Genomic DNA, 27199 nt, shown 5'->3' with positions numbered 1-27199 from the left:
CTCAGTTTGCTTTATGGTGAAATAAGGCAAAATGCACACCCTTTAGGAAGGTTTGAGGTGGAGGGTTTGAGGAGGGGAAGAATCAGGAGACTGCAGCAGATTGCAACTGAAGGTACAAACCACGGAGTGTTGAAGTCGGAGGGGCCTTTAGCCCTTGCCTCGGTCTGTTTTCGCTTTGCACGGAGAACTTCTCTGACCCCGTTTCCTGGAGTGTTTTGCTAGTGGAGATGTTAGATTTGAACCGTGGTCCTCTGTCTCTCGACAGAATTCTCAGAATGTTTGATCAAACGTTAGAAGAGTACAATGAGGAAGTGATTTAAGGAAGAGGAAGTAGGTGGTGTCGTCATGCCGCTGTGTAATTACAGTGTGACAGTAACTGGAAAATGTTTAAGAAATTTAACCTAATAGTGTCTTCAAAATAGAACTTCTGTTCGGGTATTAATAACTTTTTCCATTTTTACCCAGGCTCAGCTGCCTACTCTGATCATATTTGTGGGGCAGTGTAGCCACTGCTAATTATCCTTTGTTTTATATTAGTTTATAGAATTTTATTTTTCAGCTGTTAGCCTCAATTTGATTTGTTGGCACCCCACACATACACACACACACACGTAAGACAGGACATTTGTATTTTGTGGGACTTAGACTAGTAATGCGCATTCTGGAAAATTTTTTAACTTCTTTCCCCCATTTTTTGGTGACTTTTAAGAAAATTGTACCACTAAAGTTAAGAGTAGTGTGTAGAAGATAAAAGTGATGAATTGTCTTGCTTGCCTGAAATATTCTCAGAGCCAAGTAGGAAACATGAGATTATCTTCCACAGTTCTTCCAAATTCCAAACTAACCTCTCTCCCTCTTTTTCTTCCTCAGGTGTTTGGATTTTTGGCAAGTATCATGTTTCTGGTTGACTTTTCCATCATGGCCTATGCAAAAGGACAGAAGGACCAGCTGAGAAAGCCTGAGGTGACCACCAGGGCAGGAACCCTCACAGAACCACTTAATGGGTAGACTCTGGGGACCAGATATTACGTAAGGTGGTGACTCTGCATGATGCCTGAGCCCTGGCTCAAAGAAGCTCTTGAAGAATTCGTGTGAGAGCCAGGGGAAGGGCAGAAGGCAGTTTGTATCACTGGTGGACTGTGTCTTAGTCACTACATTTGGACCAGCGGGCTTTCGGTTTTTAATTTTTCTTTATAACAGTTGAAATTTGCCTCAGGTGGAGATTTTTTGGGGGAGAGAGGCCAATTGTTTCTTTAAATCATATAGCTCAACTGATGATAAATTATTCCATCTTTTTTTTAATAAGATATTTTACTAGGCTTAGCTTCCAAATTATGCTTTATAGCTATATAAGCAACACAATTATTATGTTCATCCTTTAGTTTCATTTTAAAATTAGTTTGCTTAGCTATGAGTTTGTTTTTTGGTAAAAGAAACCAAATAAATAGACAATGATTAGATTATGTTCCCTTCACTGAAATTTAATGTATATTTAAGGATCAGTACTCAAGATGTTGGTCTGGGTTTTTTCCTTAAAATATAATAACCAGATTTTACTGTGTCTCACTCAGCCTTAAAATTATATTGTGATATTTTAGGATAACCGTTACTCTTTCTGAGACCTTCTGCAGCCTGATGTAAATAAATTCTTGATGAGAGTCACTGATAGTTTCTGGGTATAAACCAACAACAGCAGCCCCCTGTTGGTACAGCGTTTTGGTTGTTGAGGGTGATATTAAGTAAAAAACAAAAAGATTGTTATATAATGAAACAGAAAAATTGAACAAACTGTCACCAGGCCTAAGGACCAAAGACAAAAAAGATGTATCTTTTGCCCAATACAGTGAAAGTAATCATAAAGATAAGCTTCAGATACGTAGGAAGCATCTGAAGAGATGAGCTCACCGCACTATGACGTAGAACGTGGTCCGTTCCCATGTTGGCATCTGATCGTTTTTACTTCAGTGAGTACAGCTCTGCTGGGCCCTCTTCAATGTCTTCTTTAAAACTCCATCTAAGAAGTCAGTCACTCTGGCCTGTGATTTTTCATTTATTCAAGATACCCCCTTTTCTGTCTTAGTGGAAAGGTCCACACACACAGTGCTTCACCGTCTGGCAGAGGTGGGCCTCGCGTTGGTGCTGTCTTATTGGTTGTCTTTAGGTGGTCCGGAATCTGGGGCCCTCTTAGCTGCAGACAGCGCGTAGCAGGATCCTTAGGGTCCTCGTCCCCACGTAGACACTGCTCTAGTTTTCTTTGGAGGAGATCTTCTCGTAAAGTGACCTTCCAGGAGAAGCCTGTCCAGGTTAATACCATTGGCGGTGCAAGGGAATAGTCAGACTACTCTCATTTGACACTTTATAATGAGTTCTGGTAACTTGGAGGAATTGCCTCTTCTGTCGTAGAGCCCAATGAATAGAGCACTTGGGATAAGACCTTTCCGACTAGTTAGTTCACAGTCTAGACCTTTCTGCTGCTCTGCCACCTAGATTTTTGACTCAGGGCTCTAGGACTGAAGTGATGGGTCCATGAGTCAGGTCCTTCGGAACTTTGGTGAAGGTCTCCCGGCCTGGGCTCTCTGTCTGAGACAGGAATCGTGTTTCCAACGGTGAGATGTAACGAGCCACCTGTGTGTTGTGGGTGGGTTTCAGCTGCTTTAGCTGGTCACCTCTGCTCTGTCTTCCTGACTCAGGACCTTATCCATTTGCCCCAGAACTTGGATGCTAGTGTCAGCGGCAGTGTTACCACTGCTCATTTGGGAAATAATGAAACTGATCATGGCTGCTGTTTTTACAGGGCTGGTCGTCTGAAAGATGAGAAGTAACTTAGATCTTGGGTCTAAGAGTAAAGACTGTTCAAAGGTAGCCAGTTTATGGTGGGCAAGTTGTGGAACTTCATATCAAACTGTACCATCGTCATTTTAAATGTCATCTAGAGCCAGCTAGAATTCACGTCAAGCCATTTGGGCTCCTTCAGGGCCCCCACCCACGCGCTGGCTTAGTTGAGCTTGATGGGATATCCTCAGCTGGCCTCACACAAAGTACATGATGCATTGAGCTTGTGTCCTGTTTGTTCTCAGGTTTCTCCTTCATTTGCTTCATGGGTGCAGCAGTGAGCTGCTTAGCTGACCACTCGATCTTTCCTTTTCAGTGAGATGAGATGTTCGCTGGTGTTTCTGGTCACTCTGGAACTTTCCTTTATGTTGTTTTTATGGGATCCTTGACTAGTTAGCCTCCCCTATTGTGAAAGGAGCTAGGAATGAAATGTTTATTATGGCAAATAAAAAAGCCATGCAAAACCTGGGGCCAAAAACCACTGTTACGTATAGACCAGGGCCAACTCAATAAACTTAAGATAATTTTTTATTAGTAACTGGTAAATTTGGTTTGTTATTTCCTACAAATAAACTGCTTAGAATGGTTCTTAAGAATTATAAGGGAAATGCACTTACAATACAGAAGTTTTCTAGTTGCTGTACTTAAATTATGCTCTGTTTGGGGACCGGGAAATGTGTTTTTACATTGTTTATAGCTAATCATTTTCGTATTTATCATTTTAAATCCTGTGGGTCTTTTTTTGTTTTGTTTTTTTTTATCTAAAGGTCAAATTTTGTAGTCTTTTAAATAAAACCATTTTATTAAAGTGTTCGTACCCTCGTAGTTATTTATTAGACGCATGATAGTAACAGATGAAAGCTTCTCCAGAGTTGTAGGAGTTGGTTCTATAACGTCACTTGAGAACCTTTATAGAATCCTGGGAAACCCTGGTGGCGTAGTGGTTAAGAGCCACGGCTCCTAGGGGGCCTGGAGACCGTGGTTTCAGGGGACATCTAGGTCAATTGGCATAACAAAGCTTATTAAGGGAATGTTCTGCATCTCACTTTGGAGAGCGGCATCTGGGGTCTTAAAGACTAGCAAGCAGCCATCTAAGATGTATCAATTGGTCCCAGCCGACCTAGAGCAAAGGAGAATGAAGAACACCAAAGACACAAGGAAAATACGAGCCCAGGAGACAGAAAGGGCCACATAAACCAGAGGCTCCATCAGCCTGAGATGAGAAGAGCTAGATGGTGCCGGGCTACCACCAATGACCACCCTGACAGGGAACACAACAGAGAGTCCCTGACAGAGCAGGAGAAAAGTGGGGTGCAGAACAAATTCTAGTAAAAAGACCAGACGCGATGGTCTGACTGAGACTGGAGGGACCCCCAGAAGGCATGGCCCCGGACTCTGTTGGCCCAGAACTAAAACCATTCCCAAAGCCAACTCTTCAGAGAAAGATCAGACTGGACTACAGACATAAAGGAAACCCTGGTGGTGTAGTGGTTAAGAGCTACGGCTGCTAACAAAAGGTCGGCAGTTCGAATCCACCAGGGGCTCCTTGGAAACCCTACGGGGCAGTTCTACCCTGTCCTATAGGGTCGCTATGAGTTGGAATCAACTCGATGGCAGTGGGTTTGGTTTGGGTTTTTTTTAATAGAACATAAAATGATATTGGTTAAGATTGTGCTTCTCAGCTCGAGTAGATACATGAGACTAAATGGGCAGCTCCTGTCCAGAGGCGAGATGAAAAGGCAGAGGGGACAGGAGCTGGTTGAATGGACACAGAAAATACAGGGTGGAGAGGAGTGTGCTGTTACATTGTAGGGAGAGCAGCTAGGGTCACATAACAACGTGTGTTTAAGTTTTTGTATGAGAAAATGAATTGTAAACTTTGATTTAAAGAACAATAAAAAAAATACTAAAAAAGCTACGGCTGCTACCCAAAAGGTCGGCAGTTCGAATCCACTAGGGGCTCTTTGGAAACCCTGTGGGGCAGTTCTCTGCCCTTTAGGAATGCCATGAGTTGGAATCAACTCGACAGCAGTGGTTTTGTTTTGTTTTGTTAAAAATATATATAGAATACTGGATTGTTGATCTACTCGGGCTCAAGGAGAAGGTAGAAAAGAAACAGGTGTAGTTCCTACCCATGGGCTCTCCCTCCTGTTGGAAGGTTGGGGTACCTACTCAAGACATTTTTAGGAAGCTGCGTATGAAGAGTTACAGAGGAATGTTACGAGCTAAACTCTTTTAAGTATTTCCAGAGCAACAAATTTGTACGGTCCGTCACGTTTCTAGATGTGGCTTGTAATGCTGAAAACAAAACAGGCACCTTTTCTTTTGGAGAGTCCAGTGATCGGCAGGCCAGGCCAGGGTGGCTCTGGTAAAGTTACAGCTATTTGTGTGGTTTGCAGAATTCCTGCCTCCAGCCTGTGTGCGAATAACAATGTCTTTATAGTCTTCTAGGACTTCCTGGAATTTGTACATTCAGGAGTAACTGCCAATATGCATTCAGTTGCAAGGAGCAGCAGAAAACCTACGTAAATGTCCTAAACAGTAAGGCCAATTTATTTCACAAGATATCCGTGTAGTACAACTCCATGGGGTGAATCGAGTGTCTCCGCAGTGCCCTTGGGGCCCTGTGTCCGTGTTTCTGCCTGTCCATCTTCTGCTGTGGTTTTTATTCTCAGGGTTGACCCTTGCTGATGTAACAGCACGCCCAAAGATCAGAAGAGAAGGAATTAGAAATTCGTCGTGTCTCTTTAAGGTCCTTTTTGCAGAAGCTTCTTGGCGAATATCACCTACTTATCGTAGTCAGAATACATTAAATGCACATTGCTAAATCAGTTACTGACATGGAGAATGGAATTACTTTAATTTGGCTTAAATCAAGATTCCCCAGCTTAGGTTGTGGAGGGGCCCACCCTTGGAAATATACAGCTGTCTGATATGTGAATAAAATTGGTTCTTTCAACAAGGGAAAAGGGTCTCTGGTTTGGGGATCAATAATGTCTGCTATAAGCATGTTAAGGATTGTACTCCAACTAAACCAACCAGTTGCTGTCTAGTTAATCCCAATTCCTGAGGACCCCCTGCGTGTCCCAATAGAACTGTGTTCCATAGCAGTGATGTTTCAGAAGTAGTTCTCCAGGCCTTTCTTCTGAGAAACTTCGGGGTAGAGTCAAACTGCCAGCCTTTCAGTTAGCAGAGCACTTAACTGTTAGTGTGACCCAGGTAGCCCATACCCCAACTAAACCCACTGCCATTGAGTCAATTCCGACTCATAGCAACCCTATAGGACAGAGTAAAACTGCCCCGCAGGGTTTCCAAGGCAGTAAATCTTTATGGAAGTAGATGGCCACATCTTTCTCCCACAGAGCAGCTGGTGAGTTCAAACTGCCGACCTTTCCGTTAGCAGCCAAGTGACTTAACCACTGTGCCACCAGGGCTCCTTATACCCCAGCTAGTGGAAATAAAATTGGCGATGCTCTTACGAAAAATTAAAAACCCCAGTTTAAGAAATTTTTGTAGGACTGACTACCCCAAAACAAAATAGGAAAGCTGATACCAGTGTCTTAGTTATCTAGTTCCGCTATAACAGAAATAACCTCAAATGGATGGCTTTAACAAACTTATTCTCTCACAGTTTAAGAGGCTAGAAGTCCAAATTCAGGGCATCAACTCTAGGGGAATAATTTCTCTGTTGGCTCTGGATGCAGGTCCTTGTCTCTTTTTAAAAGCTGCTGCTCCTGGGCAGTTTTCATGTGGCTTGGCATTTTCTCCATCTCTGCTTCTCACTTGCTTGTTTAATCTCTTATATCTCAAAAGAGATTGACTCAAGGTACACTGTACAATGATCCTGCCTCATTAACATTACAAAGACAACCCATTCCCATATGGGATTATAACATAACAAAGACATCCCATACCCAAATGGGATTATAACTACAGGCACAGAGGTTAAGAATTTACAGCACACATTTTTTGGGGACATAATTCAATCCCTAACAATGAGTTGTTTTTCAAGACTAAATTTTAATTCTGCAAGTAATGTGTATCATAGAAATCTGGTTCAATAAGAGGTGGGACGTATTCTTTACCCAGGTAACCTTTACATTTGCTACTTTTAATTTTTGAAATATTTCAAACACTGAAAGTACAGAGCATAAAGACACTTCCTGTAGACACCGAGCTTTGATAGATCATAACATTTTGCCATATTTGCCTTTGCTTCAAAAAGAAAGAAAAAGTGATACTTCAAAAGTACTACAACCTCTAATCTTATTCTCCTTTTCCCAAAGGTGAACACTCTCATAAATTTGGTATCTTTCCTCTCTATGCTTTTATTGTCTACAATATACAGACGTGTCCATGAACGACGTATACTATAGTATTGTGCTCTGTGTATCCTTTCATAGCTTGTTTTTTTCAATTACATCTTTCTGTCTGGTACACATAACTCCAGTGCATTCCTTTTAAGTGCTATTTAGTATTTATATGAATATGCCACAATTTCGAAACCCTGGTGGTGTAGTGGTTAAGAGCTACGACTGCTAACCAAAAGGTCAGCAGTTCGAATCCACCAGGCGCTCCTTGGAAACCCTATGGGGCAGTTCTACTCTGTCCTGTAGGGTTCCTATGAGTTGGAATTGACTTGATGACAGTGGGTTTGGTTTTGATTTTGGCCACAATTTACTTATCATTCCCCAGTTGATAGAAAAAATGTAATGTGGTTTTCAGGTTTTGACCATTTCCAACAATATTATAGTGAACAAACATGCTTGAGCATTTCTTCTTATGTGCGTGTATGAGAGTTTATATATTGGATGTGTCATTAGAAGTAAAATTGTTGGGTCGGACGGGTACGTGCAATTTCAGCATGGCTGAATATTTCCAAATGGCTCTCCAAAGTGGTAGAACCAGTTTATATTCCCATTAGCAGTGCATCAGAGTGCTTGTCCTACACTTAATATTAGGTCCATTTAACATTTTTGCCTCTCTGGAACTAAAATGGTATCTCATTTTATTTTATATTCCCCAGATTACCAGTAAGCCTGATCACCTGCTCATCTCTTTCTTGACCTTTCAGGTTTCCACACTTCTGTGATTGCGTTGTTCATATCCATTGGCTTCTTTTCATACTGAGTTTTTTCCTCCTCATTGGAGAGCTCTTGACATATTGGGATACTACCCTTTGAGGCACTTCTTTTTTTTTAGTCATATGTCTTGGAAATATCTTCTCATAGTCTGTGATTTATATCTTACCTTTCATTCTGTGGGATACCTCAAGGTCAGAGATCTTCTATACTTTCAAAAATGCTTAGAGATTTGCACTTTATATTTAGAACTTGACTCTACCTTGATTTATCGTTTGAATGAGCAACTGATAATTTCAATCTCTGATGATCAACGTTGCCTCTGTCCTTCATGTGCGTGTGTGGGTCTCTTGTTGTCTTTCTTGGGCTATCTTTCTGTACCTGTGCTAATACCAAACTCTTGACGAAATCTTAATGTCTGTTAAGGCAAGTTCAAAATTGTTTTGTTCCATTCGTGGCACTTTTACTTTTTATTACAAATTTTTAGGATGGCTTGGTCAAGTTCCATGAAAGTCACTGTTCATTTTTTCTTGGAATTACATTGAATTTTTAGATTAATTCAGAGGAAAAAATGACATCTTACTGATTGAACTTCACATCCACAACCTAGAATCTCCAGTGATTTAGGTCTTTATTTCTCAGTAAAGTTTTATGATCTTCTTCATAAAAGTCTTGCATCTCTCTTTTTTTTTTTCCTTTCCCAACTTCATTGCGCATTAGGTAAAAGTTTACAGTGCAAATTAGTTTCTTACTAAAAAATTCATACACACTTTGTTTTGTGACATTGATTGCAATCCCCATGTCTTAGGCTGGGTTTTCTAAAGAAGCAAAACCAGTGAAGCATATATAGAAAGAGAAGGATTTATATCAAGGAAATGAAATTGTTCATGTGGTTGTAGAAGCTAGAAAGTCCCAAGTCTGTGGGTCAGGCGTCAGGCTGGAGGCTTCTTCTGACTCACTTAGCTTCAGGGGCTGCTGAACCCAAGATCAGCAGGTCAGATGGCAGTCTGCTGACAGGTTGCAGAAGCTGACGAATCCGAGATCGGCAGGTAAGCTGGCAGACTGTTGGCTCAAGTCCCAAAAACCAGTGGTCAGATGATGACGAGCCAAGTGCAGGATTCAGACCAGAGCAAAAGCCTGTGAACTTTGCCAGAAAGTCCATATATATTGGATGCAGTCCACACCCCCAAGAAAACCATAATAGAGTTCATCATGGAAGTGATTACATAACTGCCAAACTACGTAACTGCCAAGTCACTGAGAATCATGGCCCAGCCAAGCTGACACACAATCTCAACCATTTAACCTCTGTTCGATCCTTTCTACTTCTTTACCTCTTTGATGCTACGTTCTGGGTGGTAGCCTCAAATGCTAACTTTTTCTTAAGCCACGTTTATCTTGTCCGTTGAATTTTAGATGTCTAATCCATTTACTACATTTTCTTTCAGATTGTTCTATTACTGTTTTAGATTTTTTTGGTGCTCATTCTCCTGCTTGTTGAATTGACTGACTCTTGCTCATGTTGTTTCCGTTTTATCATTTGGCAGTATGAGCTCTAGGCTTTCAATGGCTTTTTCAGTCTACATGCCTTTCTCTAGATGTGGTCACTTAATATAACCATATATGTAAATAAGTGTTGAAATACCCATTCCCTTCGCGGGGGTCAGATGTGTTTAGGATTGTTTGTTGTTGGAGCCCTCGTTCAAATCGTCCACATGTCCAGTGACTTGGGGTGGAGGTTGTAGGAACATTCCCAGGTTTGGGACATACTCTCTCCAATATCTCATATCCAAAGTAGCTACTTTGGTGTGGGGCCACTTTCTTTGTAGTTGGTGGCTTTTAGAAAGTTTGTCTTTAATTGTGAAATAGCTCTTTGAGCTGTGACACAGCTCCAGAGATGGCCATTTGGAAGGCAGGTCGCTTGGACATTGTCCTCATTCTGGGCTCCTCTGTCTTTCATCAGCTGTCCTTGGGTGTTAGGTAATGCAGCGAAAACAGTTTTTGCTGTGCAGTTGTTACCAAAACGCTTGCCTATCCACCAACAGTCCGCACTGTAGTAGGTATCTCTGGAGAGCTCAGGGCAATGTAACTGTACCCTCTGCTTGCTAGGTCAGGTGACGGCAAACTGAATTGTCCCCAGCGCAATCTAACACGTGAAACATCAGCAATTCCCTAAAGCTGCACACCAGGTACCAGGTATGGCTACAACACATTCACTCACTTTTATAATGTCAGGCACTCCGGAAACAAAAGTGGCCTCGTTCTTGTTTAGGCTTCTCTGGTCCACAGTAAAGCTCCCAGCACTGGTAGCTAGCTTCCTTTGGCCAGACAAGAATGTTAAACGTAAAGGAAGCTTTGCATAATGCCTCTGTCTGCATGCTACCTTGTGTGGGAACGCCAAACACTTTTTCTTCTCCGGGGGAGGCCTTGTTTCAGTTGTTATGCTTGGCAAGTTTTATGGGTAAACACCATCCTTGGCCATGCATTTGTCTGACCCTTGGATGGGCCACCAACAGGGGTTACAAGGGACACATCCAGTGAACAAGCCTTTGCAAAAGAGCAGCCAGTCATAGTCCAAACCAACACCCAAAATCACAGTCAGTATCTAATAAGCTTAGGAATATTTGGGGCTTCTTCCTGGGCAGGAATGAAGTGGGAGACCCAACCCCATACATAATTCTTGCCTCTGCTTATCCCATTGCTGTAATTTGTCCTAGTCTGAGTTGTTCAGCTCAGACTTTAGGCCTCTGCTCCAGAGGAGAAGTGAAATCCACTCCAGGTTTTTGCATCAGCCCATCGGCTGTTCAGAGCACCGCTAGAGCCCTTAGCTAGTCTAGCACTGCCTGTCCCTTTAATTCTCTCAGTCCCCTGGCTTTTAGTTATAAAGCATATGTGTTTGTGCAGGTTTTTTCTAGGCTGCTTTTTCTCTCTGGCCTCATTACCCAGGGTTTTCATTTTGTAGGAAGTCCACTTCTTGTTCAAATGACCTGCTTGTTTGCGAATTTTAGTGGCAAAAGAAAGACTCTCTGCTCTGTCCAGCCCTCTGGAGCCTAGAACTGACATCTCTGAAGCCAGGGTGGATCCTGGCCTAGCAGATTCCTTGGGAAGCCCCCTACTCCTGGGTTTGTGGACACTAGGACTTGAAACAGACACCCTGGCAGGTAGATCCCAAGGACCCAAGGTGGGACAGACTGGGGTCCCTGGGAAGCAAATCCAGAGGCAGAGATTAGCAAACAGGAAGCTTATTAGGGGATAGAGTCTTTAAACACAAGTATCAACTATTCATGGGATGTGGGCCGCCCTGGGAGGTAGGAAGGACCTTGGGCGAGACCCTTTAGCCAAAACAATTTCTAGAGAACCTGGACACCGACCTGTCTGCTGACAACCTTTCCGGCAACCGGGGGACGAATGTTGAGCCTTGAGGTGGGATCCAGTGGCACAGTGCTTGTGCATCGGTGACAGCCCAGCCCTTACACCCTGGGAGCCACTGGTCTCATCTACTTGCTGAGAGCAGCTGCTGCAGGACCCCGGTGGGCCTCATTTTCCAGGGGAAACAAAGGAGGGAGGTTCGGGAGATGACCGCAAGCCCTGCCGCACAGCTGGCCTCCAGGCCACAACCGATAATCCTCATCTGTGGACCGCGTACAGATCGATATCCTAGGCATCAGTGAGCTGAAACGGACTGCTGTTGGCTGTTTCGAATCAGACAATCATATGGTCTAGTACACTGGGAATGACAAATTGAGGAGGAATGGCGTCACATTCATCGTCAAAAAGAGCATTTCGTGATCTGTCCAGAAGTGCAGCGCTGTCAGTGATAAGGTAATATCTGTACACCGACAAGGGAGACCAGTTAACACAACTGCTATTCACATTGACACACCAACCACTAATGCCAAAGGTGAGGAAACTGAAGATTTTTACCAACTTCTGCAGTTTGAAATTGATCAAACGTGCAATCAAGATGTATTGACGATCACTGGTGATTGGAATGTGAAAGTTGGAAACAGAGGAAGAATTGGTAGTTGGAAAATATGGCCTTGGTGATAGAAATGATGTTGGAGATCACATGATAGAATTGAGCAGGACCAATGACTTATTCATTGCAAATACCTCTTTTTCACCAGCATAAATGGCAACTATCTATACACTTGAACCTCACCAGATGGAATACAGAGGCATCAAATCAACTACATCTGTGGAGACAATGGACAAGCTCAATATCATCAGTTAGAACAAGGCCAGGGGCTGACTCCAGAACAGAACGTCAACTCCTCATACGGAAGTTCAAGTTGAAGCTGAGGAAAATTACAGCAAGTCCATGAGAGCCAAAGTACAACATTGAGGATATCTCACTTTTGAATTTAGAGACCATCTGAAGAATAAATTTGACACATTGAACACTAATGACTGAAGATCAGACAAGTTGTGGAATGAAATCAAGTACATCATACACGAAGAAAGCAAGAGGTCATTAAAAAGACGGGAAAGAAAGAAAAGATCAAAATAGATGTTAGAAGAGACTCTGGTTTGCTCTTGAACGTCAATAGCTAAAGCAAACGGAAGAAATGATGAAGCAAAAGAGCTAAGCAGAATATTTCAAAGGGTGGCTTGAAAAGACAAAGTGAATTATTATAATGAAATGTACAAAGACCTGGAGTTAAAAAACCGAAAGGGAAGAACACGCTCAGCATTTCTGAAGCTCAAAGAACTGAAGGAAAAATTCAAGCCTCGAATTGCAATATTGAAAGATTCTATGGGGAAAATATTGAATGACGCAAAAAGCATCAAAAGAAGATGGAAGGAATACACAGAGGACCAAAAACAATTGGTCTATGTTGAACCATTTCAGGAGGCAGCATATGATCAAGAACCAATGGTACTGAAGGAAGAAGTCCAAGCTGTACTGAAGGGAATGGCAAAAAACACGGCTCCAGGAACTGGCAGAGTACCCACTGAGATGTTTCAGCAAACATATGCAGCACTGGAGGTGCTCACTCGTCTCTGTCAAGAAATCTGGAAGAGAGCTTCCTGGCCGTCTGACTAGAAGAGATATGTATCAGTGCCCATTCCAAAGAAAAGTGATCCAACAGCATGTGGAAAATATTGAACAATATCATTACTATCACACACAAGTAAAATTTTGCTGAAGATCATTCAAAAACGGTTGCAGCAGTACATTGACAGGGAACTGCCAGAAGTTCAGGCCAGATTCAGAAGAGGACATGGAACCAGGGATATCATTGCTCATGTCACATGGATCTTGGCTGAAAGCAGAGAATACCAGGAATATGTTTACTTGTGTTTTATTGACTATGCAAAGGCATTCAACTGTGTGGGTCATAACAAATTATGAATAACACTTTGAAGAATGGGAATTCCAGGCCACTTAATTGTTCTCTTGAGGAACCTGTACTTAGACCAAGAGGCAGTGGGTGGGCAGAACAAGGGGATACTTCATGGTTTAAAGTCAGGAAAGATGTGTGTCAGGGTTGTATCTTTTCAGCATACTTATTCAATCTGTATGCTGAGCAAATAATCCTAGGAGCTGGACTATATGAGGAAGAACGGGGCATCAGAATTGGAGTAAAGACTCAGTAACAACCTGCAATATGCAGATGACACAACCTTGCTTGCTGAAAGTGGAGAGAATTTGAAGCATTTACTGATGAAGATCAAAGACTACAGCCTTCACTATGGATTCCACTTCAACATAAAGAAAATAAAAATTCTCACAACCAGATTAACAATTAACATCATGATCAATGGAGAAAAGACTGAAGTTGTCAAGGATTTCATTTTACTTGGATCCACAATCAACACCCACGGAAGCAGCAGTCAAGAAATCAAAAGACGTATTATATTGGGCGAATCTGCTGCAAAAGACCTTTTTAAAGTGTTAAAAATTAAAGATGTCACTTTGAGGACTAAGGTGCACCTGACCCAAGCCATGGTATTTTCTATCACCTCATATGCATGCAAAAGCTGGGCAGGGAATAAGGAAGACTGAAGAAGAATTGACGCCTTTGAATTATGGTGTTGGCAAAGAATATCGAAGATACCATGGACTGCTAGAAGAGTGAACACATCTGTCTTGGAAGAAGTACAACCAGAACGCTCCCTAGAAGCAAGGATGGTGAGACTTTGTGTCATGTACTTTGGACATGTTATCAGGAAGGACCAGTCCCTGGAGAAGGACATCAAGCTTGATAAAGTAGAAGGTCAGCGAAAAACAGGAAGACTCTCAGCAGGATGGATTAACACAGTGGCTACAACAGTGGGCTCAAGCATAGCAAAGAATGTGAGGATGGTGCAGGACTGGGCAGTGTTTTATTCTGTCGTATGCGGGGTCACTATGAGTCAGAGTCACCTAACAGCAACATGTTTCCCTTGCTCCCTGTTCTAGATTCTCCTTACCTTCAGCTAGCACCTCTGTTTGGTCCAGGCGGCTCACCTGGTGGGGTGGCCCCGCCCCTCATCCCTGAAGGCTTGACACCCTGTTCACCTTGTTCACCTGACTTGATGGCACATAACAACAACAGTCCTGCCTCATTAACACTATAGAGTTAGGATTTACAACACATAGGATAATCGTATCACAAAATGGAGGGCAACCACACAATACTGGGAATCGTGGCCAAGTTAACACACATTTTGGGGAGGAAAAAATTTGATCCAATGAATACAATAGTGAAACAGGCACGAGGTATATATTTCCGTTCAAATGAGAGAAATTGGAGGGAAAGGAAGGATAACAGGCAGCAAGCAAGTCTAAAACCCAGCAGAACAATTTACATCAGCTCTCAAAGCTTGGCAATAATTCTCCCTTCTCTGAGACCATTTAGGCAATGGTCCTGCTCTCCGGACTCTGGGTCTTAGCCATGCTCACCGGTTTCTGGGTGGAGGACTCTCGGCCCTGGGCTTAAGCTCTGCTTTCCGGGCCCACTGGGATGGCAACTCTGTTCCCTCAGTTCTGGGCAGCCCAATTCTCCTAGTCCATCTAATTGGTGACCCCATCCCCTTGGCACCAGCAGATCCCATTCTTGAGCTCCTTGGGCATGGCAGCCCCACCCCTTCAGCTTTGGGCAGTGCTGCCATGCTCTTGGCCAAACTGAATGGCAGCCCCACACTCCGGAACTGAGTTGGTGAAGATCTGACTCAAACTAGGAGGCTGTGGCTCCACCTTTTGACACCCCAGAGGCCGTAGCCCCAACCTGAGACCCCAGGGGCCATGGTATATGATATGTGTTAGATTATTACTATAGATTCATATTTCATTGGATATATTTTAAGAGTGACTAGTAGTTTAAGGGACCCCTGGTGGCTCAGTGGTTAAGAGCTTGGCTGCTAACCAAAATGTTAGCAGTTTGAATCCACGAGCCACTCCTTGGAAACCCTACGGGGTAGTTCTACTCTGTCCTATAGGGTCTCTATGAGTCAAAACTGACTCGACATTAATGGTTGGTTGGTTGGTAGAATGCCAAGAGGCAGACAGCTTGCTCTCCTTTTGTTCTTTCTCTGTCCCCTTCTGTCTAAGCTGATGGGTTTCCTGCTGTGGTAGTTGGTTAGATCCATCAGTCTCAGGCTTGATCTCTTTGACAAAAGATTGTGTAGACACATCCTTGGCGAAAGTGCTAGGTAGGACAGGCATTCTTAGTTTGTACAACAGAGTTTTCCAAATCTTTAAGTTCTGTTTTCATTTTGCACAGTTCATTTTTAAGTCCATCTCTTTCCTCTTGCATTTTACTATAAGTGGTAAGAAGAAACCACGTGGCCCCTTTAAGATCTTGCTTAGAAATCTCTTCAACCAGATATCCAAGTTCATCACTTACAAGTTCTGCCACCCACCAGACATTTAAACATAATTCAGACAAGCTCTTTGCCACTGCATAAAAAAGCATCACCCTTCCTCCACTGTCCAGTCACATAGTCATCATTTTCTTTTAAAACCTCATTGGAAGCACATTGAACGTCCATATTTTTAGTAACATTCTGTTGCTGGCACCATACGTGTTCTCTGAGATGATAGAGACTTTCTCTGTAGCTCTCCTCATTTCCTCCTCAGCCCTCCCCGGAATTGTCTTTGACATCCATAATTCTACCAACAGTCTCTTCAAGGCATTCTAGGGCTTAATTACTATTAGGCGTCTTAAAACTCTTCCAGCCTCCACTCATTACCCAATTCTAAAATCACTTCCACTTTTTAGGTATTTGTTAGAGCAGCACTCCCACTTCTCAGTACCAAATTCTGTCTTAGTTACTAGTGCTGCTGTAACAGAAATACCACAAGTGGGTGGCTTTAACAAACACAAATTAATTTTCTCAGAGTTGAGAAGGCTAGAAGTCTGCATTCAGGGTGCCAGCTCTAGGGGAAGGCTTTCTCTCTGTGCCGGCTCTGGAGGAAGGTCCTTGTCTCTTTGAGCTTCTCCTCCTGGGTGATCTTCATGTGGCTTGGCATCTCTCTTCCCCCATCTCTAATTCTTTCTGCTTGGTTGTTTAATCCCTTATATCCCAAAAGAGATTGACTCAAGACACACCCTACACTAATCCTACCTAATTAACATAACAAAGACAGTGCACTCCTAAATGAGGACTAGAGGTTAGGATTTACTACACATATTTTGGGGGGACACAGTTCAATCCATAGCAGGGTCCAATGTAGTCCACTTCCATTAGATGGCTGTATGTTCTCCATGAGGGATGGGGCCATACTGGGGGCTTAGCGTTGGTTTCTGTCACTGGCAGGCTGACACCAGTGGCAGTACCTAGATCAGCCTGTTGGGTACAATGAATTACTTAATATGCCCTATGAGTAGGAATTGACTCGATGGCAGTGGGTTGGGTTTTTAGCCATAGTCTGTGGGACTCACACACAGTGACTAAGTGTGACTATGCAAATGAAGTGTATGGAGCCCTAATGAAGGGCTTGGTCAGTCTTGCCATCCGCTAGGCTTAAAGGGAGACACTGAGAGAGACAGAGCAAGAGCTGTAACACAGAAGACTGAGAAGGACAGCTGCAACACCAGAGACCGTGAGAAGCAGTGGCAGCAGAACCGGGAGACCGCAGGAGACTGTGCAGTGGGCTGCCCAGCGCACAGAGCAAGGATGGTGAGCTCCTTTAGGCAGGAAGCTTGGTGGCGGAATAGGGTGCCTCCGGGAACTTGGTAAGAGCTAGGTTTCCTGACCCTCAGAGCTAGAGCTGAGTGCCTTTTGGCCAAGGCTTACTCACGGAGGAGAGTGAGCCAAAAGAGCTTTGTAACACCTGCCTGAGCAGGGCAGAAGTTGGGCTGAGAGGCCAAGGGGTCTGGGTGCCGAGGGTCAGGGAGAGACCTGCCTTCGGGTGCGACTGAGAAGAGGCTGTCCTGATGGAAGAACTGTATGCTGAGTGTTCCTGAACCCGAATTGTAACCTGTTACTTCCCTAATAATCCCCATAATCATGACTATTGTCTGTGAGTTCTGTGTGGCCATTGCAATGAATTATCGAACTCAGCAGAGAGCTAGACAGTGCCATGGAAGGGACAGATGGTGTCAGAATTGGTACAAAGGGCTGGCGAGAGAAGTTATGTGTGACCTTCACTTCATAGGAATCAGCCTTGGGCTGTTGATTTTGATCCTCTTTCCCCCTTATGAAGTTAGAGGAGGTCACACATCTCCGCCATGCCATTTTTAGAGCCTGGATGAGTGGAAGCCCTTGCTGTTGGGTCCATGCACAGCCTCCATCCCTGCCATGGGTATTCCATTTATGTCCCCATTGTGCCAGCTCTGGGAGGCCAATGGCCAAGTCATTCTGACCTGGTTTAGTGCTTCTTCGTTGGCAAATGCTCCCTAATGGATGTTCACAAGCAGTTATAAGGTCTTCACGCTTCATGCCTGCGCCTGTAGGGTCATCTACATGCCTCTACCCCAGAGATCTTTTTCCTCAATCTTCTGGCCCTTCTATTTCCAGGCCTCTAACCAACCAACCAGCCAAACCATTCACCACTCCCTATGATTCCATATTCCCCCCGCCCTTGGGCCACTTCTACCAAAGTGGATGACCAGATGCAGTGCCCAGAGCTCTGCCCTTTGGGAGTGTTTCCCTTCCCGTCTGTCCAGGCCACCCCTGAGTGCAGCTATTAGTGCGGCCACCATACATATTTGGCTTCTAACCAGTTGAACTATCACGTCGAGAGTGAAGTCAGGGAGGAGAGAGCCAATAGGATGATGCGTTACCGAGCTGACCGTCTCAAAGTGTGATAGGTTGTTCAGTGCCATGGAACCATCCTCTGAGAGGCTGTAAAATAGGCTCCTCAGGACGGTCCCTCCAGGAGAGAAAGGAGGAAGGCTTTACCCACGGATTCCCACGGCCCTCTGGTCAATACTAGCCCACAGGGCATGGGCTCAGTGCTTGCAGGTTGTGCATGTGTGGGTGCTGAGGGATCCCCTAGGAGCGTTCACTGGGAAGCTCCAGGGTGGCAGGAGAGAGGTGTAAACTGAGGCTGGAAGCACAGCTGTCCGCTTACACAGGAATGAAACTGGCCGCAGCCATGGCAGAGCAGACACTGCAGTGGTGGCTGGGTCAAGAGACAGATGAGGCCAAGAGGACCTAAAGTGCTGCATAAAGAAGCGTCTATAACGGCAACATAATGCCAGGGAGTGAAGTCTTGCCTTAGTTTCCTAATGCTGCCGTCCCAGAAATACCGCAAGTGGGTAGTTTTAAAGAACCGAAAGTCTAAATCAGGCTCGCGGCCCTGTGGATTCCTTCCTTGTTGGTAGCCTGGGTAGTCCTTGGTTCTTCGGCGATCCTCGCATGTCATCTGTCTTCCCCAGTATGTGTGCACTTGTCTGTGTGTCTATGCTGCCTTTTATATAACTCAGAAATGATGAGGTTTAGGATCCGCCCTACCAAAAAAACAAAAACAAAAACCAAACCCATTGCCCTTGAGTCGATTCTGACTCATAGTGTCCCTACAGGACAGAGTACAACTGCCCCATAGGATTTCCAAGGAGCAGCTGGTGGATTTGAACTGGTTAGCAGTCAGGCTCTTAACCACTGCGCCACCAAGGTTAACCACAACTGATTGATTACATTTCGATAGATTACATTATTGAAGGTGGTTATACTGCATTCGATTAGACATAACTGATTACATTACTGTCTTAGTCACCTAGTGCTGCTATAACAGAAATACCACAAGTGGATGGCTTTAACAAAGAGAAATTTATTCTTCTCACAGTCAGAAGGCCACAAGTCCAAATTCAGGGCATCAGCTCCAGGGGAAGGCTTTCTCTCTCTGTTGGCTCTGGAGGAAGGTGCTTGTCCTCAATCTCCTCCTTATCAAGGAGCTTCTCAGGCCAGGGACCCCGAGTCCAAAGCACACGCTGTGCTCCTGGTGCCGCTTTCTTGGTGTGATGAAGTCCCCACTCTCTGCTTGCTTCCCTTTTATCTCTTGAGAGATAAAAGGTGGTGCAGGCCACTCTCTAGGGAAACTCCCTTTACCTTGGATCAGGGAGGTGACCTGAGTAAGGGTGGTGTTATAATCCCACCCTAATCCTCTCAACATAAAATTACAATCACAAAGTGGAGGACAACCACAGAATACTGGGAATCATGGCCTAACCAAGTTGGTACACGCATTTTGGGGGGGACATAATTCAATCCATGACAATTACATGAGATTACATTCACAGGCATAGGAATTAGGATTCCAATATGTCCTAATAGGATCCCTATACATTCCAGTATTTTGGGGGGATATATCACAATTGAATCCATACCAAGTCTCAATTACATAAAAAGGATAGCGTGGTATCCTTTTCATATAATTATTAACAGCTACCTGGTGGTGCAGTGGTTAAGAGCTATGGATGCTAACCAAAAGGTCAGCAGTTCAGACCCACCAGGCGCTCCTTGGAAACTCTATGGGGCAGTTCTACTCTGTCCTATAGGGTCGCTATGAGTCGGAATCAACTCGACGGCACTGGGTTTGGTTTTTGGTTTTTAGATGTGAGGATGTCAGGAGACTTCTTGGGATGGGAGAGGTGGGGGGTAATGAGACGGTTCAAGTGTGTAGTTAGTGAAATGTAGGTTGTTGTCACAATCTAGTTTCAGTGCTGACTCCATTATAAAAGGTTGATAGAAGGGAAGGGGGCATGGGCCAACGAGGAGAGAGCGTAGGAAGCTCATGAACCTGGGTATCATCTGTCGGTGAACCTGGACCCCGGTTCAGAGGCACTGCCTTGCGCTCCTCCCCACTGGCCACGAGAGGGCGGCCGCTGCCAGCCCTTCGGAGCTGTTTTGTTTTTGCAAAAAGCAAGCCGTGCCCAGCTGGGAGGTTGGCAGCGGCGGCCAGTGGGCGCGGCTGTTGGCAGGAGAGCCCGGGGGCTCCCCGGGGAGCGCCTCCCAGGCCATGCGCTGCCCCCCAGGTTTCGGGAGGAAGCAGCTGTGCGCCCCGAGAAGCCTACGCACGCTCCCGGCCTCCGCCCTGACTTCCTCCTGCCCCACGCCACCGACTTCCCCAGCTGCCACGGCCAGAGGTCAGATCAGTGTTCAGTGTGACCGTCCTGCTGGCTTGGTTATCATCCGGACCTGAGCCAGGTGGCACACTTCATACCATGACTTTTCCTTTTTTGCACAACTCTAGATGAAGTTAGGAGCCTTGGTGGCGCCGTGGTCAGGTGATCCGGCTGTTAACCAAAAACGTTGGCAGTTCGAATCCACCAGCCGCTCCTTGGAAACCCTATGGGGCAGTTCTACTCTGTCCTGTAGGGTCGCTATGAGTCGGAATGGACTCCACAGCAACGGGTTTGGGTTTTTTTGGGTTTATATGGATTTAGAAGGAGTCCCCAGGAGGCGCAGTCAGTTGACTACTAGCTGGAAAGGTTGGTGGTTCTAACCTACCCAGAGGTGCCTCGGAAGACAGGCCTGGCAATCTGCTTCTGAAAGGTCACAGCCCTGGAAACCCTATGGTGACCTTTCAGAAACAGATTGCCAGGCCTTTCTCCCGAGGCACCTCTGGGTAGGTTAGAACCACCAGCTTTTCAGTTACTAGCCGAGCACTTAACCATTTACGCCCCCCAGGGATTAAGATTACAGCCAAGAAACCCCTATGGAGCCGCTCTCTGTAACACTCAGGGTCACCCTGAGTTGGAATCAACTCTGGCCTATGGAATTAACTATCGTCTTTTTTTTTGTTTAAATAGTTTTCTGTGTACATAGAAAATGACAAGAAAACCCTAACGATCTACTAAATTTTCTAAATCTTACAAGGTCTTTCAGATAACTCTATCAGTGGCCTTCAAGAAGTCTCTCTGGGAGTTTTCCAACCTCCTCATTTGGGCCATTGTCCTCTGCAGCCATCTGGTGCCCCGTTGCCAGCCCGGGAGTTCCCTTCATCTCAGTGGGTTCCAACATTTTTTTTTTTTTTTAAACGAAGAAAAAAACCAGCAATACGCCCTTTTTCAATCTAAATCATGTATGAAACTCTGTTATATAAAATAGGAAATATGCTATTAACATAAATGATTCATTTAAATGGGTAAAATTTACTTATTATAAACTCAATCATTAAGAACAACGGGATTAATTTGAAAAGCCCCAAATTTGAGCTAAGGAGATAATTTCGGTCCTAACCTCATCTTCTGATTAGTTCCAGTGCTGGGAGAAATCCTGGCTGGCCCAGAGGGGCAGTGGCCGGCTGTTTTTAGCAGCTGGCCTCCCAATCTGGCAGAGTCTACAATTAAAGGAGGTCCAAGAGCAGTTCTCTCAGAGGCCTGCACGAAAGGGAGTCACCTGGGCTGGCGGCCTGGCCGGCTGGGCAGTGTTTGTTCTTCATGACAGAAGCGTAAGTACGTGTTTTAAAAAGAGTTAACATATATATATGTTTACTTAAAATCTTTTTTTTTAAAAAATATAATATGCATCCAAACCAAACCAGTTGCCGCGCAGTCGATTCTGACTCATGGCAGCCCCATGTGTATCAGAGTAGAGCTGTGCCCCATAGGGTTTTCAGTGGTTGATTCTGGGGAAGGAGATGGCCAGGGCTTTCTTCTGTCTGTCAGGCTCCTCTGGGTGGACTCAAACCTCCAAACCGGTTGCCGTCAAGTCGACTCCGACTCACGACGACGTGTACCTTACAGCTGGACCAACTTTCACAGACTAAACACGTAAAATCAGCTCTCTGGGAGTCCCCTGAAGCACCTCCCATAGTTCAAAGGATGCCATTTGGAAACCGCCACAAAGGAGGGAAGCGGTGTTTGCTGAGGTGGGGCCCAAGGACCTGCCATGTCCCCACGGCCCAAGGACCTGCCATGTCCCCACGGCCCAAGGACCTGCCATGTCCCCACGGCCCAAGGACCTGCCATGTCCCCACGGCCCAAGGACCTGCCATGTCCCCACGGCCCAAGGACCTGCCATGTCCCCACGGCCCAAGGACCTGCCATGTCCCCACGGCCCAAGGACCTGCCATGTCCCCACGGCCCAAGGACCTGCCATGTCCCCACGGCCCAAGGACCTGCCATGTCCCCACGGCCCAAGGACCTGCCATGTCCCCACGGCAACAGAAGTTTGCTGTTTACACTAGACGAGAGGCCTGGGAGAGGGTGGCACAGGAGTGGGCCAGCTTCTGGTCCCCGTCTTCCCCTACCTTGGGGCCCCTGAGTGGCCCGGCTGGGTGTCCCGGCTGAGGGCTGAGCAGGTAAACGTGTCTGGAGGAGAAGCTCCAGCCTGCACTGGCAACAAGGGGCACGTGAAGCCCGGAACCTTTCTCAGGAACATTCTTGTTTCTGCCTCTAGGCCTGTCTGCAGACACAAGGCCAGCTGCCCGCGGAGGAAGCCAGACTGGCTGTGGCCCAGCCCTGCTGCCTGATAGGCCTCCAGTGGGGTGGTCGTGGGCCAGGCCCGGAGACAGCCAGGCTCAAACACTAACCTCACTTCCGCTCAGCTTTCTGATGGTAAAATGGAAAACCAGAGGCCTCCCCGATACGCTGCCATTACCTCCAGGGCACACGCATTCCCTCAAAGGGCCTCAAAGACAGATAAACCAAACAACCAAACCAGGCGTCGTCAAGTTGATTCCGACTCAAGGTGTGTTACAGCAGAACTTCGCTCCACAGGGTTTTCAGTGGCCGTGATCTTTCCGAACCTTCCTTCCGAGGTGCTTCTGGGTGGGCTCAAAGTGCTAACCTTTCAATTACCAGCTGAGTGCTTAACGGTTTTTGCCACCCAGGGATTCCTCAAAGATAGATACAAAAAAGAAAACAAAACAAAGCTCAGTCCCATTGCTGTCAAGTCAGTTCTGACTCATGGTGACCTCGTGTACGACGGAGTAGAACTGTTCTGTAGAGTTTTCTTGGCTGCTGTCTTTACAGAAGCAGGCTGCCAGGCCTTTCTTCTAAGGTGCCTCTGGGTGGATTCAAACCACTAAACTTTAGGTTAGTAGTCAAGTACAAACAGTTTGTACTGCCCAGGGACCTCAAAGAGAGCAAACCAAACCAAAACCATTGCCGTTGAGTCAATTCCAACTCACAGCAACCCTATAGGACAGAGTAGAACTGCCCCATAGGGGGCACCAAGGAACTGCTGGTGGATTCGAATTACTGACCTTTTGGTTAGCAGTCGAGCTCTTAACCACTGCACCACCAGGGCTCCCAAAGATAGATAAACCCAAAACCAAACCCGTTGCCATCAATTCTGACTCAGAGTGACCCTACAGAGGCTGTTGTATTGTTGCACGCCATCCCTCTGTGGGTGAAGGCGTCTCTGGAGCCTCTCTGAGCAGCTGCCTTTCTGTCAGTACTGGGGGTGGTGAGAAAACACCTGCGGCAGAGGCTTGCAGAAAGCTCCCGCTTCCTTCCCGTCCTCCCCAAGGGGCTCAGCCAGGCTGTGGGAGGCTTTGCTGGCTGGGGAGCTGGCTGCTTGTGGTGGGGAATGTGGACAGGCTGGCTTTGGCCTCATCAACCGGCACCCCTTGTAACCACAGGTACCCACACCCTTTCTGGGACTTCAGGCTGTCACAGTCTGTTGGTTAAAGATGGCACCTGATCCTTGAACAGGTCCCTAGCTTCCCACCCATGGGCCCATCCTTCCCTTCTTTCCATGGCACTGCCTGGCTGGCCCTAGTAGGTGGGTCACCTCCCTGGCCTGGCAGCCTGGGTACTGAGTACGGAGTCTGGGTTAAATATGAGCACTGCCCACAGACTGGGCAGCTCCCAGAGAGGGCCTGGCTTGCAGAGTTCTCCAGGACCCATATTGCTTAGCTGTTACAATATTGCTGTGGCCTCTGTTGGGCTGTGGTTTGCTTGCTTTCGGTTAGGTATCATTTTTACTCTTCCAGCTATGGAGGGGCCTAGGCTGGGGTCCTGTACTGCCTTTGAGTGCTGCTTTGTCTTGTGTGAACAATATGGACTACACACCATCGTTCCACTTTGAAAATATGCAAAGCTTGAGGACCCGTCTCCTCTGTATCTTTTGCCCTTCACTCCTCCCGTGAGAAACTCAGGCATGCAAACGTAGTGGGGTTCCTGCCTTCAGTGCCTGCTCCCCCCTGGGGCAGCAGGAGCATAGCTGCACCCCACCAAGCTCACATGTCCCTGTTCACCAAGCTCGGTGATATCTGACCTCTTGGTCAGGTTCTCACCTGTTACCTGGTGGGCAGTGAGGTTATATGTGACTTGGCCAGCTGCCAGAGCTGGTGTGCCAGCCTTCAGCACAGGCCCTGGGCTTCTCGTCCAGTGCTGGCTCCCACGGCTCTCCTCTGCCTTGGGGTCCCTGGGGCCTCTGAGGGCTGGCACCAGGATGTGGGAAAGGACAAACCAAAACCTGTTGCCATCGAGTTGATTCTGACTCATGGAGACCCTCTGGGTTTCAGAGTAGAACTGTGATCCATAGGAGTTTCGATGGCTGATTTTTTGGGAAGTAGATCAGCACTGGAAACCCTGGTGGCATAGTGGTTAAGTGCTGCGGCTGCTAACCAAAAGGCTGGCGGTTCAAATCCACCAGGCGCTCCTTGGAAACTCTACGGGGCAGTTCTTCTCAGTCCTGTGGGGTCACTATGAGTGTCGGAATCAGCTTGACGGCAACAGGATTTTTTTTTTTTTGGTTTAGATCAGCACCAGCTCTTTCTTCCATGGCACCCCTGGGTGGATTTGAACTGTCAACCTTTTGGTTAGTAGCTGTTATGGACTGAATTGTGTCCCCACCCAAAAAATGGGTGTCAGCTTGGGCAGGCCGTGATTCCCAGTATTGTGACTGTCCACCATTTTGCCATCTGATGTGATTTTCCTATGTGTTGTAAATCCTCTCTCTGTGATGTTACAGGAAACCCTGGTGGCATAGCGGGTAAATGCCATGGCTGCTAACCAGACGGTCAGCAGTTTGAATCCACCAGACGCTCCTTGGAAACTCTGTGGGGCAGTTCTACTCTGTCCTATAGGGTTGCTATGAGTTGGAATAGACTCGAGGGCACTGTTTTTTTTTATGATGTTAATGAGGTGGGATTAGCGGCAATTAAGTTAATGAGGCAGGGCTTAACCTACAAGATTAGGTTGTGTCTTAAGTCAGTCTTTTTCGAGATATGAAAGAGAGAAGCGAGCAGAGAGACAGGGGGACCTCATACCACCAAGAAACAAGAGCCAGGAGAATAGTGTGTCTTTGGACCCAGGATCCTTGCGCTGAGAAGCTCCTCGACTGGGGAAGATTGATGACAAGGACCTTCTTCCAAAGCCGACATAGAGAAAGTCTTCCCCTGGAGCTGGCACCCTGAATTCAGACTTCTAGCCTACTAGACTGTGAGGGAATACATTTCTGTTCATTAAAGCCACCCACTTGTGGTATTTCTGTTATAGCAGCACTAGATAACTAGGAGGTAGCTGAGTGCAAACTGTTCGTGCCACCCAGGGACCTGGGAAAGGATAAGGGGTTTCAAAATGCCATGATAGGAAGCAGTTGATCTGCAGGCTTTCTCCTAATGTAGCTGTGGGTCCAGCGACAGGAAGCAGATTTACCCAGAACACCTACCGACACCATTCCTCACCCCTCCCCGCATTATGAAACAGACCTCAGAATTGCACTTGCCCCTGAAGAGTCTTTGATTAGAACAGTGAACTCATCTGTAACACCACTGACTCAAAGGCGGACGTGCACACGGGGCGTCTGCTGCAATGCAGAGGGTCTGGGTGGAGCCTAGAATCCTGCCTTTCTAACCAGCTCCCAGGTGATGACCCTGTGGCTGAACCACACTTTGCCTGCCAGGCCTAGCAGATTCCTGGGTCCCAGCCCAGACCTACTGCATCTCAGTCTCTTGCGGGGAGGCTGGCCAGCTGTCCCAGTTTACACCTGTATTGTGAAGAATTAATATCTGGTGGGCTGGTTAATTTTATGTGTCAACTTGGCTAGGCTGTGGTGCCTAGCTAGTTGGTCAAACACTAGTCTAGATGTGGCTGGTATTTGTAGATGTGATTAACATCTACAATCAGTTGACTTTAATTAAAAAAGATTACACTCAGTAATGTGGGTGGGCCTTATCCAATCAGTTGAAGGCCTTAAGAGCAAAAACTTAGGTTTCCCAGAGAATAAGGAATTCTACCTTGAGACTTTAACATAGAAATCTTCCCCTACAGATTTCAGACTTAAGACTGCCAGTTTCTAGACTGCCGCCTGCCCAATGGATTTTGCACTTGCCAGCCCTCATAATTGCAGGAGTCAGTTCCTTAAAATAAATCAATATCTATTCATCTATCTATCAATCAATCAACCCATCTATCAATCATCTATCTGTCCCTCTGTCCGTCCATCTGTCATCTATCTCTCTCATCATCCATTCATCTATTTATCCTATCTACCTACCTACCTGTTTATCTATCTCTATTAATCTATCTATCATCCATTCATCTATTTATCCTGTCTATCTACCTGTCTACCTACCTACCTATCTCTATTAATCTATCCTCCATTCATCTATTTATCCTATCTACCTACCTACCTATCTCTATTAATCTATCATCCATTCATCTATTTTATCCTATCTACCTGTCTACCTACCTACCTATCTCTATTAATCTATCATCCATTCATCTATTTATCCTATCTACCTGTCTACCTACCTACCTATCTCTATTAATCTATCCTCCATTCATCTATTTATCCTATCTACCTACCTACCTATCTCTATTAATCTATCATCCATTCATCTATTTTATCCTATCTACCTGTCTACCTACCTACCTATCTCTATTAATCTATCATCCATTCATCTATTTATCCTATCTACCTACCTACCTCCCTATCTCTATTAATCTATCATCCAT

General features: G+C 45.7%; 1 protein-coding gene across 1 annotated transcript in view; it reads left to right on the top strand.

Moving 5' to 3' along the window:
- CMTM6 (CKLF like MARVEL transmembrane domain containing 6) overlaps positions 1–21325 on the top strand; it is a 43780-nt gene extending 22455 nt beyond the window's left edge. Inside the window, exon 4 of the mRNA XM_003415773.4 lies at positions 871–21325. Within this exon, the coding sequence (XP_003415821.1) occupies positions 871–1008 (138 nt within the window). The 3' untranslated portion in view covers positions 1009–21325. The remainder of the gene's footprint in view (positions 1–870) is intronic.
- The last annotated feature ends 5874 nt before the right edge of the window (positions 21326–27199 follow it).

Source organism: Loxodonta africana, chromosome 27 (genome assembly GCF_030014295.1).
Source record: "Loxodonta africana isolate mLoxAfr1 chromosome 27, mLoxAfr1.hap2, whole genome shotgun sequence".
In the NCBI taxonomy this organism is placed as follows: Eukaryota; Metazoa; Chordata; class Mammalia; order Proboscidea; family Elephantidae; genus Loxodonta; species Loxodonta africana.
Note: the sequence above shows the minus strand (reverse complement) of the source record. Positions and strands in the feature narration are given on the sequence as shown.